This window comes from Camelus bactrianus, chromosome 12 (genome assembly GCF_048773025.1).
Source record: "Camelus bactrianus isolate YW-2024 breed Bactrian camel chromosome 12, ASM4877302v1, whole genome shotgun sequence".
Classification (NCBI taxonomy): domain Eukaryota; kingdom Metazoa; phylum Chordata; class Mammalia; order Artiodactyla; family Camelidae; genus Camelus; species Camelus bactrianus.
Window position 1 is genome coordinate 51,670,863 of NC_133550.1, and position 17,711 is coordinate 51,688,573.

Consider the following 17,711-nt stretch of genomic DNA (forward strand, 5'->3'; position numbering starts at 1 on the left):
TACTGCCTCCTTTTGCAGATAAAAATGCCGCCAGTCACAAAAATGATGCATGGATCCATGAAGTCTAATAAGACTTCAAAGAGGTGGAATACCATGTTCTGTTTTAAAGCAGACTTCTTTCAGAATTGATGACTATGGAGTCATTTTGCCAAAGATAGTTTCAGGTAAGGAAGCTACAAATCTAAGTTTTTATATATAAGAACCTCATACAGTCTTTTCACTTAAATTTTTTTTTAAAAAAACCTCTTTAGAATTTCTGTGCTAGCCCGTCCGTGGCCTGGCTGCATGACTCAATGGCATCTCGGCTCTGCCTGCTGTGACAGCTTCAGCTACAAAAGGTACAACACTTTCTAACACCCAGGCACACTCACAGCTGGGGATTTCACATGACGGTTTTATTTTAGAGACAATTCCGTCTGCTGCTTGGACACGGGAGGGTGTGCTTTGTGTGAGGCTTATTCTTGATATTTTTAGGGACTCACAGAGTTAAGGATCCTAACCAGCAGAATATTTGTTAGAAATATAATCAAAATTAGTAATCGCATTATAATTTGATTTTTCTAAATATTGCTGCCCACGTTCTCAAATGGTTAAATATTCTATGCCACGTGTTCTTCGGGGTGATTTGTAGAGTTGAAGTGGCAAGCCTTTCGGGGTCATCTTTCCATTTTCTTGGTTCAGTTTTCTTTGTTATCACGCGGCAGGGTTACTGAGGGAGATGCCATGGCTTGAAATTTAGAAGGACAGAAAGGGTAAAATACAACTCTTACACTTGTTACTTTACCTCCTATTAGCCATCGAGCGGGATGCAGTACAAAGAGAATGAGAATGTTAGGGATGAAGTGCATGCGACCCCCCTTGCCCAGCCAAAGTTCACAGTCAAGCCCCCAGCAACTCAGCATGGGACCCGGTTTGGAAATAGGGTCTTTACAGAGGAATGAAGTTAAAGGGAGGTCATTAGGGTGTGCACTAATCCATTATGACCGGTGTCCTTACAAAAAGGGGACATTTGGACATACACACATACACATACACACACACACACACACACACACACACACACACACACAGAAGAAGACAATGTGAAGACATAAAGAGAAGACAGCCATCTACGAGGCCAGGAGAGAGGCCTAGGAAGGTCCTTCCTCCAGGGGCCTCAGAAGGAGTGAAAACTGCAGAGGCCCGCATTTCCTCCTTCTAACCTCCAGAACCTGGACCCCGCATTTCTAGTGTTTAAGGTGCCCAGTTTGTGGCAGTTTATAACAAGCTCTGTCAACCTTAAACAGAGAATAAATGTCAGGCCCAAGAATGGCCCAGAACAGGAGTCACCAAATTATGACCGTGGACCAAACGCAAGTTGTGGACCCCATGAGCTAAGAACGTTTATTATAGTTTGACACAGTGGAAAAAATGTGTGGCTGTTATTTCCCTCTCAGTATCTAAGCACAGACACAACTTCTTGACTTTGCCTCTTACCCTGCAAGGCCAACACTATTTACTGTCTGACCCTTTCTGGAAAAAGTTTGCTGATCCTTGGCGTAGATAAGAATCAGGCTGATTTCAGGTCCAACTTTGCTATTTCATTATTGGAAGCTCAGTTAATTTTATGGAGCTTTCCTGTTTTTATCTATCTGTAGAATAAGGCTTTTTGACAACTTTGCCAATTTCACAGAATTAGTATCAAGAAGTAAACCAAAAAACGAAGAATGTGAAAAAACTTAAGAAATGTCAAAAGGTCTATACATATACAGGGTTTTTTTGTTTTTTTTTTACCGGAAACATACTTTTTAATTGAGTTATAGTCAATTTACAACGCTGTGTCAATTTCTGGCCCAGAAATATTAACAGAAATTATACATACACCAAAGTTTAGAAATCTATAGTTTTACCCCATGAATTTTCTAAACTCAGAGTTGAGTTCTGTGCTTTTTAGATGTAACCAAGACATATTTAAAACAGAATTTTTGAAGAAAATTGCCATTGGATAGCCTAATAATATACTTCGCTATTTAAGCAAGAGGTACAATTAGGTATAAAATAATATAATCTACAACATGGAAAATATAGCCAATATTTTACAGTAACTATAAATGGAATATACTATTGTACACCTGGAACTTATATAACATTGCACAGCAACTATACTTCGATAAATAAATAAACTTTCGGTTTGTAAGTCTTGGCCAAAGTATTTTTAAACAATCACCAGCTAGAATCAAATCAACATATTTTACATCTTAAACTTACACAATGTTAAAGTCAATTATATCTTAATTTTAAAAAAAGAAGCAAATAGTGATATTCTGGATGATAATGGTTTTGAAAGACAGTCACACATAATAAACTATAATAAACTCTTCCATAATGCCTGCAGCGTTAACATCCTTATCTACATGATTCTTTTGTTACCTGTAGATAAAAACAAGCTCTCCACAAAATAAAGCAATTCATTCATTCACTCACTCATTCAGTTAAATAAACATTAATTGAGTACCAACAGTGTATCAGGCTTTGTGCTAGATGCTGAGAATATAAAGTTAGATAAAACATGGAAAAAATACTTCTGAAACCACGTGGAGAGTCTTATATAATAAAGGATGCACGTGATGAAATGAGGTTTCAGGACAATAGACGGATATTGACAAGAACTGCATTTGAAACTGGGGGTATGGGGATGCAGAGGGCACGGTCCTTATCTTTGGATATGTCATAAGTTTCTGGGAGAGTCAGACACATAAAGAGAGTCTTCAAAATAATATGGTGAATTATCAGATTGAAGTACACCTAGCGCACAGAGAAGAAAGGAAGTTCACAAAGGAAACACCATATGAAGTGACTCCCAGGGAACAAATAAGAATTATAAAGGAAGATAAAGGGTTGAGTGTGGAATTCTAGGCCTAAACAAAGACACGGAGCAGCTGATTTTAGCATGTATATGTATGGATACGTGTGTGAAGGGGGAGACAAAAAATAGTTCAGTAGTTCTCAAAGTATAAACTGTGAGGTCAGGCAAGGCTAGATATAAGGTAAAGCTGTCAGCCAGATGCTAGGATGCCCAGGCTTAGAATAGAAGTAGAGAAGGAATTTAAAAAAAAAAAAAAGGTACGATGGTAATTGTATAGATTAAGCATGTTGAGATATAAGTAAGAACTTAGTTAAAATGCTTCCTTGGCTGTAGTGATTGGTTAAAAAATGTGCATACGATAACCTGTCCAATCTTAGTAACTCCTAGGAACTTCGCAGAAGTTTGCTTCTCCTGCACTGAACTTGAACCTTGAATTATGTAGGATTTAGAGTGAGTTGCAGTGACGAGAGGAGAATCTAGCCTATGCCTGCAAAACACCACAGCCAAGCCCAGAGATAAGGCAAACCAGATCCTGTTGCAGGCAGCCACATCTGAATTCAGAGCTACCTACGGACCTCTCAGTTATGGGAACGATGTATGCTTTTTTTCTTAATCCAGCTTTAATGTGACTCTCTGTCACTTACAATCAAGAGAAGCCTAATCGTGTAACTAGTCATTACTAATTGCGCATTCATTCTTGTAAGTATGAAAATGAGGCAAGAGAGTTACACAGCTTTCCAAAGTCACACAAACAGCCATTGTTTAGCTGGGATCAGAAACCAGGAATCTAAACTCCAAAACCCTTTTTTAATAACCAATTACATTAAACTCTAGCTCACAATATTATATATATATTTTCCAAATGTAAACTGCCTATATTGATTTAAGGACTTGTAATCAGTAGGCACATGGCAGATATTTGGGAAAAGTCATAGGTAAATGGCAGTCCTGATTAGATGGACTCACACGTGGTAGCCAGGGTTATAGGCTCTAAATAAGGGAAAAAGCTGAGAATTTCCATGTTTATTATGCAAACTTCATTTAATTACCCAGTGGTCAATCCTCAGCTGTACTCCATGTCCCACACAGATACAGTCTCCTTTTCCCTCTGCAGAGAATAATCTCCAGTATTTTGCTAAGATAGAAAAGGGGGGCCACCCAGTTATTCACGGTTGAGTTGGAGATCTGGGGATCTGACTGCTTCTTAAAAACCTGTTGATCCAACAATTCCATCTAGTTTGACTTCATATTCACCCCTAAGTCCCAAGGTAACTAATCCTAAAATCCCCAAGCCTTTGGAAGCTCCTGTGGTGTGAACTGCATTGCTTGACTTCACCGTCGGTGGGCTCCCGTGCTTTCCCGGGCTGCTAAATCAGTCACCACCCTCCCTCCGTCTAGCCATTTTCACAGCTTTCTTGCTGTTGTTGCCTTCTGTAAAGTCAGCTGTCAGTATCTGCAGAGGAACTGGTTCTAGGAGCCTCCGCTACAAATAAAATTCATGGATGCTCTAGTCCCTAACATAAAATGGCCTCAGATGGGGAACTCGTGGATTTGGAAGGCCGACTGTGCTCTGACATTAGCGGCTTTATGTGTTTTAAAATTTCTTTTCACTAATATAGTTTTGAAAGTTTCAGTAGCAATGAAACTGGTATGATGTCTGAAATATTAAAAATCAACTGCACCAACATATTCTAAAAAGAGAGTAGTTAATTGGAATCTGAGCAGCATTTCTACTGGTTTTTCCTAGGATCAACCTATTCTAGCCAGTAGCCAATTGAACAAATAAATTAATAAATCCAACTCTGACGTTTACTAATGGTGTGAAATGAAGCAAATTATTCATCTCTTTGTGCTGTGGATGCCTTATTTGCAAAAAGGTGGTAATTACAGTACCAAATACAGAAGATTGTTATGAGGATTAAATTAGTTAATACATGTAAGGTATTAAAAATTATTTCATTGGTTTCTGCTTCTTTGTGTATTTTCTTATTTCTTTGGGTTTAATTTGCTTTTCTTTTCCTAACTTCTTGAACTGGACAATTCCTAACTTCTTGGATGCTTAGCTCATTGATTTTTAGCCTTTCTTGTTTGTTTCATAAATACATGTATTTAAGGCTATAAATTTCCCTGTAAGCATGATTTTTGGACACATCCTACAGTTTCTAATATGTTCTTATCATTCAGTCCAACGTATTTTCTAATTTCCATTGTGATTTCTTCTTTTGCCCAAATTTCATCAGGAAGTGCTTTTTCTAATTTTCAAACACACAGTGATTGTCCAATTATCTTTTGGTGAACGGTTTCTAGCTTAATAGCACTGTGGTCAAAGGACGTACTGTATTACAGGATTTCAGTTCTTTCCCATTTTTTGGGACTTACTTCATGGCCCAACATACAACCTTTTTATAACTAGCCAGTGTGTACTTGAAAAGAATGAATTCTGCTCTTTTTGGTTCTGGTGTTCTATTTATGTTCATTAGGTCAACTTATTGTGTGATTCAAATCTTTATATCTTTATTGATTTTTTTGTGTGTGGGGGTCTTCTTGTTCTATCAGTGTCTGAAAGAAGTCTATTAACAACTCCCAAGTTGAAAAAAAAATGAGTTATGTCTGGCACCAGTAAGACACTCCATAAAGAAACTACTATTATAATTATTTTTGTTTTTATCTAGTAAATGTTTGAGTTGTCAAGTGGGGATGGTTTGTATAAACTATCTGGGATCAGAGTAGAATACACTGGTAGAAAAACAGAAGATAGGGTTTGGTTCTACAACAAATAAAGCCTCTCTGAAAGTTTTATTATGTTTGAAGAAGCACAGTTTCAGTCAATACTGAATACCGTCTATTTTCTAAGAAAACCTGGCTGACAAACTGTTTTAAAATTGTAACAAACTCATGAATCCTAACAGTTTACAGAACCCTCAATATGTATCTGGAATTATAAAAGTCTAAAATAAGAGTAAATTATAAAACTTAATCTTAAGGAATGAGATTTACTTGGAGAAATAAAATTAAATTCCCAATGTATATATGCGTACACACACACACACACACACACACACACACACACACACACACAGAGAGAGAGAGAGAGAGAGAGAGAGAGAGAGAGAGAAACATGCACATGCACATATGTGAGACATCCTCTTCTGGTAAATTCAAAATTCTATCTTTTAAGAAAAAAGCACGCTGATTTAGACATGCAATCAGGTCAGATAAGATGTGGCTAATGAATCTGCCCAAAAAATGAGAAATTTGACAAATGTCTTAAAAATGTAATGGTTGATTACACAAACTCCTTAGATACAATCTACGCCATATGATAGAATAGCATCCAATCATCAAAAGTCATATTAAAAAATATTTAATACTCAAGGGTGGTGCTTATTATGGAAGCAGGTGAAGAAAGCAGGATAATTTACTGTATAGATGGTATAACCCAAACCGTGCAGAGTGGGTTAGCAACCCTAGGAGGAACACATCAAAGCAGTGTTCCTGGTTGTTTTGGGAAAGGGAGGATTATGAATTATTTTTAGATTCTTCTTTATACTTTTATTTATTCTGTGAACTTTCCTCAATAATCTCAGAAAAAGCTTTATAATAACAAAATAACTATTTAATTCAGAAAATAAGCACTCATTTGTAATGAAAACACTTTTATTTCCAACTTATCTAAAAAAACACATGGCAGCTCTGTAAACACTTAAAAATAATTCCAACTCCCTGCAAATAACTTTAACCATTTCAAACACAAATTAAGTCAAGCAAGAGAAAAGATTATAAATGGAGCACATATGACCTAATAAATAAGCCCACGCCCCCGACTCCATACAGCTGGAATGAGGAAGTGCGGAATTGATCAGTTGCCAACCAGAAGCTCAGTTTAATGATCCCAAGTTGAATGTCTCACCCCATTAGGTAGTCTATTAAAAAAAGAATTCATCCATAGTTCTTGAAGGGAAAAAAAAACAAGTGTTTCACATATAGATGCAACTTTCTAAATCAAATTAAACAGTTTAAATTCATTGGTAAAATCTCCTCTATTTTATTGCTCTTTGTAGGGAAAAAAAAATCCTGTAATGTAAAAGGTCCCCATCGCTTTTCCCTTCATACAAGTGCTCTTTTAGTATTTTTCTGTGTATTAGCTGAACATATTTCTCCCCTTTACATTTTTTTCTCTTATTTCCTTGAGCCTGTTATAGATATTTCAACAGCCATTAAGTTTCAAGATTATGATGGATTTATACGTATAAAAGAGCAAAACACTGCTAAATTGCTTTACTGATATTAACAAACTGGCCAGCCTTTTAGAAGCTCCAATGCATGTGAAAATATTGTTCTGTCAATTGTGTTTTTACATTTATTGACAATCTGCAGTAGAAATAGAATATGATTACCTACTGAAGGAACTCACTGACATTTACGAAGTTCAATAAAAAAAAGATGTTTATATTTTATGGGTACGTTTAGACCAAAAGAGGCAACTAAAATAATGTTAAAAATCAGAAAATTTTATCCAGGCATGATAAACACCTTCATCTAATTTAATAATTTTATGAATAATAGTAAGAGCACAGACACTGGATTCAAATCCAGCCATTACCATTTATTTGAATAGTGTTTATAGGCAAGTTACTTGATCCAATGACTGTTTGCCTCACTTATAAAACGGCAGTAATAAAGCCCACTTCATAGGGTAGTTGTAAACGTAAAATACAATAGTGTATTTAAGTAGGATGGTATGTTGGCTACACATACAAGATTCTCAATGCTGACAGAACTATGGCTGTTTTTACTATAACAATCATGACTCCTTGTCCTCAACATCATCATCACCATGTTCATAAGATTCATTAGAAATTGTTTTGGAAGGAGATAATGTAAAACTACTGCATACATTAGAGTGCTGGGGGCCACCACTCCCATGGGGAGATTAACTCTAGAATGGTAAAATTTAGCTTTGATCAAGTTTAATGCCAGGGGCAGTCTTATAAAAGATGGTAAATCTTAGAGCCACCTGTAGGTATGTTTTGAAAGAAATTAAAAGGTATCCAAATCAAAAAATACCTACAACTTGGGCTAGTTGTATTGTCCAAGAAGCTTTTGAATTTCGATGGTTTTTTGGACTTTAATAGTCCCTACTTTAAAGCCCTTCTAATTTAAAACCTTTGAGTACAGGTTCCCCCCAAATTGAGCACAGTACTTGGCAGGGAGTAGGTTCTCAATATATGTGTACAGTGTGAATTAGTCCTATGAGGGTATTATGTAAAAGTATTGGAAGTTTATAAGACTATTCACAATGAGTTCAGGTCATGCTGAGAATCAGGACCCAGGACAGAAATTTAGGACCAGTTCATAAGCCTGCAAAGAGGAACAAGGTACCAAAGGAAAGCTGAGGGGGCAAAGAAAATCTTCTCTACTCCTCCAACGTTCTGCATTGGTCTCTCTCTATTTAGAGGAGGGCAAAAATGGCAGGCCATTTAATTATAAAAGAAATAACTATATTTACTTTATCTATTTTCATCTCAGCCTATTAATCTTTTTTTTGTGTTTGCTTTTAATTACTATGGAAAGCCAGTAAGCTAATGAAGGAAATACTTACGATATGGAAATATACTGATTCTGTGATTATGCTGGAATAAATCAACAAAGAATAGAAGGAATTATTAGAGTGTACACAGACTAGTGACAAGCATCATGAATCCCATCTCTGGAGATATTTGCTTGGTAGCTTAGAAGAAAGCTCTGTTGCCTTAGCTTCTCTTGTTTGGAGATGTCATGGAAATACCAAAGGCCTTCCACCCTTAGAAATGACTCTTCACCTGATTTTTTGAGAATTTTCCATCAGCCCTTACGTAGAGACAGTGCAATTTTCTGCACATTGATGAAAACTGTAGATTTAGGGTGAAGGGATCTAAAATACGCCACTGAGGAGAGCTTTTCATCTTCCTTTCTAAACTCCTCTTGTCTAACTTTAAAAGTGTCTCCCAAGAGAATGCAACTGTCATAAATCTCTTCCCTGGGAGTTTCACAACGAGATGATTGATTCCTATCACCAGAAACAAATGTGAATATTTAGGCACTGAAGAAGAAATTGCCTCAATAGACATTGTCACAGAACTATCATATCTCCCATCTCTTCTTCTAAGGTCCCATTTATCTTTCTTAAAAGTCATTTGTTTTCCCATATAAATATCCTTCTCCCTGTCCCCTTTTCCCTGTTAAGATGTCTCAAATTCTAAACATCATCTTGAGTGACATCTTTCTGTGATCTCCTGCATACATATGTGAACAAAAAATTGTCTTTTCTCTTGATAATATGTTTTTTGGTCAGTGTAATTTGCAGGCCCCCAACCACTAAACCTAACAGGGTGGAAAAAAAGATTTTCCCTCCCAGTAAGGGATTTGGCATGACTACCTGTTTGGACTGAGATTTCCCTCAATATACTAAGTTTTAATGATTGATACTCTGAGAGGCATGTAATATCATGACAATCCTTAACGCCTATTTGTAAACTCTTTCATCAGCTGGGATTTTAGTATCTAGATTACAGCGCCACAAATGAAATCCATCTGTCATTTAATACAATACAAAATTAAAAATTTATATGATATATTATGCTTTTATATTTAAAAAAAAGTCATGATTAAACATGCAAAAATCAGTAAAAATATCATTAAATTGATTCCTTTATATTTGACATGAACAATCACTATATTTAAGAATAAAATTTAGATAACAATGTAATGGACAAACCAGAATAGACCTAGAAAAAGTTTCTTTGTTACTACAGCTTGTGGAATTTTGTCCACATTCAATAAAGCCTTTGGTACCTGGAGCTTTGTCTTTCTCTCTTTTGAGACTCGTTCTGTCATCATAATGAGTTAACGGCCACCTGGATAAATCATCTACAGAACCGAATTCTGACTTCGGGACCATTCTACATTAGCAACTCAGGCTATGACTTGTACCTCGCTTAATCACCCAGGACACCTCTCCAATGTTAAATTTCATTCTATTTTTTGACAAGAATCATCTTCACTTAACTTCATTTCTCCACGGACTTTGACACTGGTGTCTATTCCCTCTTCTCTCCACTTCACAAATATCAGTGACCCCTCTTTGGTCTCATCTTTGTGTTAGAGCTGGTTTCTTTGTCTCTTCAATGGCTACTCTTCCTTTATTCCTTTTGAAAAGTCAAGGGTTCATTCTCAAGATTTGTCTTCTTACTCTACATCACAGATCCAAATGGGCTTGTAGCCCACACAGTGTTAATCCACAGAGCTTTTTAAACAAAATTAATTACAGTTACTGCCATAATAAGACTCACAGCATCCAGTGAGTGACGCTATGGCTGGGATACAGACCTTAGATTTGGCTTACTTTTTATAAAAAAAAGACTTTAAAATGTGCTAAAATAGTTTTGCCACCATTCCTTGCACCTGCTGGGCAGGCATCTCATGAAGGGAGGCATCCTCATTCTGTCCAGCGGGTACCACCACCAGCACATCTCTTTGGGAAACTTCAGTGGACCTAGGGAGTCTACACAACCATCTGTAAGTCTGTTCATTGTTTCTTGCTTCTCTCTGATTTCCCAGAATATCTGACACTGAGGAAAGTGTATACCTTTAATTATCTATTAATCTCATCGATCTCCAAAGACAGTTGCCAATATTTAAAAATTGGGAGAGTTCTCCAAAAAGTCTAGATTCTTGACTACACTTAACAAATCCAATGGTTTGGCAATCCTCAGCCATCCTTTCCACATTTCCTCTAGAGCTGAGGGTAGATGCCAGCTTTGGAATGGCATCCATGTCCCTTCTGCTGCACTCATTTCATGTGATGTTCCTGATCTCTATAGGATTTGAGCTTACGATGCACATACTACACATACTTTCCACTTTAATCCAGCACTTAGAGAACGACTGACCCTATATCTCAAAGGATGAAACCACCTAGGTGTTAGACAGTTTTATGGACTGAATTGGGTCCATTCCCTCCCCACTCCCTGACCACCACCAAATTCATATGTTGAAGCTCTGACTTCCAATGTGTATATATTGGAGACAGAACTTTTATGGAGGAAATTAAGGTTACATGAGGTCATAATAGGGGTGGGGGCTATTCCAATACAACTGGTGTCCTTATAAGAGGAGGAACGGACACTAAATATCTCTCTCTTTCACAGCAAGAGAGCACAGAGAAAAGGCCACATGAGGACACAGTGAGAGGGTGGCTGTTGGCAAACCAAGAAAAGGCCTTCATAAGAAAATGAATTTTCCAGCATGCTAATCCTGGATTGGTAGCCTCCAGAACTGTGAGAAAAACAAATGTCTGCTGTTCAAGCCACCCAGCCTGTGCTTCTGTGTTATGACAGGCTGAGCAGAGTACGACACATGGACCAAACCCAAGTTCCTCTCGAAATGATGTCCTACTTCTGTCCTTCAGTTCTGTGCTCATCTGCCTTCACCTGGACTTTGACAGTCACTTCCTATGCCATCTACCTGCGTTGGTGTCTTTCTCTTCAATATTTGCTGTTCGAGAGTTCTTTTTAAAATATGATTAAATGTGTTCTTGCTTTGAAATTAAAAAAAAAACTAATTAAAATACGTCAGACAGCTCCTTATTACCTACAGGCCCAAACACTCAAGAGGGCCCATTCAGATCCACTGTCTCCTGTCCACCCTTGCCCACATCCCCAGTGCATGAGCAAGATCGCATTATTCATGGCTCTGACAAAGACTCTCTCCTTGACAAAACTTTAGCTGGGGTGCTCTGAGGTTGCTTCGCCACTTGGCCTTGATCTTGGCCCCCTGCTGGGCCAACACCGCCCACTTTTATTAAAAATCCTGCTAGGTCAGTTCTGAAAGAAGCCTCCACCCTTCATAGCAGATTACCTTCCATATAGGGTCAAATTTCTCATCCTCCATCCTCAGTACTCGATCATGTCAGGCCAACACTTTAACAAGAATCCTGTTGAGTGGGTTTAGCAAGAATCCCCCAACTCTCATACCTACTTTTAGTAATTTCCCTTTTGCTCACCCCCTTCATTCTGCATATTGGCCATAAACCCTCACTTGTTCTTGTTGTATTCAGAACTGAGCTCAGTTTGGTACCGAGGTCTCTTTTCCCCAATTGCAATAGTTCCTTATGAATCTGTTTTCATTGCTTTAACTCCTGTCAGCCTCTAGATTCCTTTAACAGCTCCTTAAACTAAACTCTCTTACGTCTCCATGTTCCCCTGTATTCCTTCTGATTCCTCCCAGACTATATGTCAAAAAGTCTTTTTTTCTTTCTTTTTTTCAATGGCCCGACTTAAATCATACTGCTTTTGGAAGCCTTTTCTTAGACTCTCAAGTTGAAATATTTATTCTCCATTGGTGCTTCTAAGGTACTTTGTATACACATCCATTATGAATTGGTCAATTTTATTATCACTTTATATGTTGTTCACAGTATTTTCTCTGACCATTAAATTCAGGGCCTTTCACTTGTATTATTTTATTTTACTTTTACCCAAGGTGCTATTAGGATGTCAGGCACTTAGGAGTAACTATTTATTTATTAACTAATACTTGTTAATGTTAGTACAAAAGCCAATGTAAGGACAGTAAGAGGAATTAATGAAAGTCAAAACAACAATTATTTTCCACCCTCTCTCCAAAATGACCTTTTAAAAACAGCTCAACAAAATGGTATAAGTGTATATGAGTTAGGATTGGCCTCACTATAACCAGAGTCAAATGGATAAAGCCTGCACCTTTTAACTGTCTGTTATGAATTTATTTGTGGAGTTCCCAGAAAGTCTCCAACATGTCTACAAGGATAAATCCATTCTGTAATCTTTTCTTAGTCAGGTTAATAAGGAAATGGGGTTGGTGTTGGATTGATATAGAAAGTAAAGAAACTGCAAGATCTTTGAGTAATAAAATACTTAAAACATAACAAATCTGGCTGTTGGAGGCCCCCTTCTTTTCTTTGGGGTCATGTCAAGCTTCTGAGAAGACAAATTCAGCTGTTCCCCATCACCCATCATATTTTCTTCAGAAGTTGATCAAAGGAAAACCTGTAACCTTCACTATAGCAACACAAACAGCTCAAATCCTTTGCCATGCTAGCCAGCTGGGTACTCTGTCATTACATCAGTGTATTTTCACTGATACACCTTTTAGAAAGAAGATCTAAGAAATACGAAAAATTAATAAAACATTACTGATCTGTTTTGGCATTTACGCTTTCTTATCAGTGAACTATTGCAAGCCTTATTATTTATCAATTTACTAAAATGAACCAATCACTAATATGTTTCATATTATTTAAAAAAACCCTTGACTAAGGTAGCTGGGAAACTAGAAATACAGAAGGTAGAAGACCCAACTCCTTGCATGATTATATCCACTAAATGAGGGCAGTAGGCTAAATGAGCATTGCTTAAAATATTACAGGAACAAATTATTATCATAGAGAAAAAAGTGGGAGAATCAGTGATGAAAATGCTTAAGTAGAACTGAATTAAATACAGTGAAGCAGGCTTTATTTTGGCTCAGTACTTTGAGCCATGCTTGTCTACCCTATTTGGAATGGAGATCAGAATGAAGAAAATTTTATGAACAACACCCTGTACAAATGAACAGAAGGACTGTCACAACTTTACTATTTAAGATTATGTATTTAAAACAATAAACGTCCTGAGTCACTTCCTGAATATAAGATTTTTAAATCGCTTCGGATTTGTCTAGAATAAAAGAGGAACACCTAAGACTCCCATAGTGGGAATTTTCACTACAACTGTATTGCTTTTTAACATGTAAAAATGACCAAAATGTTTTTTTGTATTCCTTAAATTACATCATGCTTTCAAAAACCTTCTACATAATTCTCAAAATCGGAGACAATTTATTTCAGGTGCAACACATCATTGTTTGATCTAATTTACAGATTATTAGTGCCATTGTTATTTTTATATTCTCTTTCCCTTGACAAAGCACAGCTAATGAAGTTGGAACTGCGAAATGCCAGTTTTTTTTTTTTTTAATGTTTAAAAGTTTATATCAACTGTTTATATTTTCATAGGCCTGGCATCTATTTGTTCATTTTCAGATGTGGTTCACTAGTTTTAGTGTTTATCTGAGTCATCTGGTTAAAGCTCAGATCACTGGGCCCCAGATTCAGTAAGTCCTGGATGGAAATGATAATCTGCGTTTCTAACAAGGTCCCAAGTGATGCTGATGCTTCTGATCCCGGGGCCACACTTTAAGAACTATGCCTTTTGCAGGTCCCAATTTATTAGACAGATACCTGGGTCTTTCTGTTGGTCTGGGGTTCCTCAGCCAGGCCCCAGTCTGGAGCCTTAAGGGAGCAAGGAGAGCTAATTATCCCACATGTCTCCAAAATAAGTCACCTTTGTATTGATTTCTAGATTCTGCCATCATAAATCTCATTGTCCAAAGACCAAGAGAGTTTTTTTCACTTCTAATGTTTTCCACTGTCAGCCAACAAACAAGTTTCAAAATGTGGGCCACACTTTGGATTTCTTTCCCTCCAATCACTGCTTTGTATTTTCCCACATAACTCATTCCCTCTCTTACATCATATCCTTGCAGTATCTTGGCTGTTTTTGCAGTCTTATTTGCCTCTTTACCCAACTGGACTGTTGCTAGCCTAGATGGATATATTCATTCCTTGGTTCACTCACTCCACAAGTATTTATTAAAAGCTCAGCGTATAATAACTATGACAATAATTTTGCATTCCTGAGTTTACACTGTAATGGGGGAGGTGCAAAATAAACATGTAAACAAATGAGTACGGTATATTTTAGAAGTGATGTGTACATTGAAGAAAATAATAGAAAGTAACGGGAAAAAATGACTGGAAATGAAACGCATCTTAGCTACTCTGTAAATGCTTCTCTAAGGGAACATTAAGATGAGACAGAAATGTGATGGAGGCAATAATACAAGAAATGTAGAAAAGGGCGTTATAGGCAGAGGAAGCATCAATTCGAAAGCAGCAAGACGTCCATGGTGTTTGAAGGCAGCGAGAATCAGAGGGAAAATGCTGTAAGAGGAGTTCAGGTGGGGGTTGGGAGTGGGCAACATTTTCCTTAAGCCTTTTAGAACCACATGCTTCACACACATCTTTTACACAGTCTAGAAGGCTAGCATACACACAGGATGAGAGCCAAAACTGTTCTGTTGGCCAACCAAACATCAGCATCATTTGAGTGAGGAGAAACTGAAGACTAACAATAGAATTCACCATCTAGCCTTTGGAGTTGGCTGTATAAAATGCGCAATGAATCGTACACACTTATTTCAGAATATGGATACACTAGGTCTGAACCATTTGTCCGCTTCATAACTGCTGAATTAAAGAACTACTCTAGGTATTGATACGTAGTAGTCGTTCTAGGAATATGCAATCCCATTCTGCTCACGAAAGTAAAAAAAAAATCTGAGTGAAGTGGGGCAAAATCAAGTCAGAAATATGTCTTACAACATTATTTCACAAAGACGGTATTCTCAAATAGCAGTGATTCTGATACAACTGGCAAAACAATTCCCAGCAAAATAATAACTAGTATATGAAACACACACACACACACACATACACACAAACCTTTAAGCAATTTGAAGTCTAAAAGAGATTAGCCTGCAGCAAGAGCTGTGTGCTTTCAAAAAACCCCTCAAAAAAAAGCATCAAGCTTATTTTACCTGATGATTAGAATTGTTCTAATCTTTCCATCATTAGCACCCAGGCAGATCTGAGGGCATCTGTATTGAAAGGTATTTATCAGCCGGGGTTCTTTTCAAGTAAGGAACTTAAGTCTAGGTTTATAATTTGGCATTTACAGATATTAATATTTGTCACCATGTAACCCAAAATTTGTTAAGTATTCTCACCAGCAAAGCAATTTTTTTCCAGCATTATGCAGAGCCAAAAGTTTTGTAAGCAAAACCACCTTAGTTTTTAAAATGTTCCAAAGTAATTATTATACCAAAATAAAAAGCCTTTTGGTTTATACTGCAAAACTCCAACCATTTCATTTAAAAAGCTGCTTTATTCACTGCCCCCCACCATCAAATATACTGATGGCATTACCTGTCTGCATCCACTGTCACATCATGAACTCCTCTCTGGATGACATCCCTGGAAGTGGCTGTGTCTGGTATTCGGTTCAGACTTCTAGTATACAGGTTCAGCCCTCCATCTGTCATGTACCTGAAAATAAATGCCTAATTAATCAACAGAAAAGTAAATGACCTCATTTGTATAATTTAACTTAATACACTGTGTTTATAATTTTTATTAATTATGCAAATAGGCTCTTTTATAGCTTTTTTCTATATAAACATTCTACTCACCAGGAAGTATCAGAACAGCTTTTCAAGTTTATTAGGAAATTATTCTTCCTTACGGCAATAAGTAGATAGCCTATTATAAAGCCATCCCTTTCCCCCTTTTGTTAATGATATTTTGAACAGGCTTATAGATAATGTAACTCCTAGCAACACTGGAGCAAGATCATTTCATTTTGTAAATACCATTTTTGAAGCATTGAAGGTCACAGGAGTCATGTTAAAATTCGATTAATTTATTCGATAAGTAAAATGTACAAAACTGACCACTATTGTAAAATAATAACTAAGATGTATTAAATGCTTAAGATGTTGCCAGGAACGGTTCTAAATAATTTACATGTCATACATCATTATCGTCACATTAGATCTAGGTTGTTGATTTGCTGGAGAGTGTGAAACTGTCTTAGCACATCAAAAAGGAACATGAGCTTTAGTGGGGAAGACAAATACAGTCTATGCTGTATTTGTGGTGTCTACGGGAAATCCACATATCCACGCACAGGAAGCAGTTTAATATTTCATTCTAGAGCAAGGTGGAGCAGTATGGCCTGGAAATAGTAATCTGGAAAACAGAGATGTGAAGAAAATATGCCATAACTATGCAAAGTTTTTCTACACAGAAGGAAGAGGAGTAGCAGTATAAGGGAGGAAGATTTAGAAATGTTTTGTGAGACTATTGGGTTTTTTTTAATGTGATCATCTTATAGCTTATAGAATTTGAACATGGCTAAAGTTATCCTAAGACTTTCATCATTGGAGAGATTTTAATTTTTGTTTGTTTGTTGCGAGTTTCCTTTGCAACTTTTTGTACTAATCTTCTCTATGACTATTACTTCTTAAACTCATCTTAGCTAATGGTTTAGAAGTGTAGGTATAACATTATCAGGAATTTTTTAATAAAATTTTACATTATTCTTTCAAAATGATCTCCTACCATTTATAGCTCCCAGACTACAGCAGAATTTTTCTAGAGGAACTATGAAATTCATGTTAAGTTTTTAAAACCTTCAGAAAAAAAGAAGGAAGAACTTTTAAGAAAAATGTAAATGAGGAATTTGCTTTATCCATGTGATGACGCTATGTAACTTTTCAGATAATAAACTCATGGTTTTATTATGAAAATGCCCTACCAACATTCAAATGTGACAAGTGTCTGTAAACAGGAATTAGACACCGCTAACTCTTTTTGGTTCAATTAATACCTGTTTAAACCTATTTGACATTACCTGAAAATTTCAAGAAAAGGTTAAGGACTCTCACAAGGTCACTCAACCAGTCATAGCAGAATTGAGAATAAATCTAGAAAGTCGGCTCCAGAAACCATGATCTTTCTTTTCTTTGTAATATATTTTTCTATTGAAGTTTAGCCAGTTTACAACATTGTGTCAGTTTCTGGTGTGCAGCATAATGCTTCAGTCACACATGAACATATATATTCATTTTCATATTCTTTTTCACCATGAGTTACTACAAGATACTGAATATAGTTTCCTGTGCTGTA

At 36.7% G+C, this 17,711-nt stretch overlaps 1 protein-coding gene across 12 annotated transcripts in view; it reads right to left on the reverse strand.

Annotated features, from left to right (window-relative positions):
* The window catches only part of NAV3 (neuron navigator 3), an 813,571-nt gene that overhangs the window by 116,071 nt on the left and 679,789 nt on the right, over positions 1–17,711 (reverse strand). For all 12 annotated transcript variants that reach the window (XM_074375364.1, XM_074375362.1, XM_045519434.2 and 9 more), the window contains one exon: positions 15,951–16,070. In XM_074375364.1, coding sequence (XP_074231465.1) covers positions 15,951–16,070 — 120 coding nt within the window. The remainder of the gene's footprint in view (positions 1–15,950; positions 16,071–17,711) is intronic.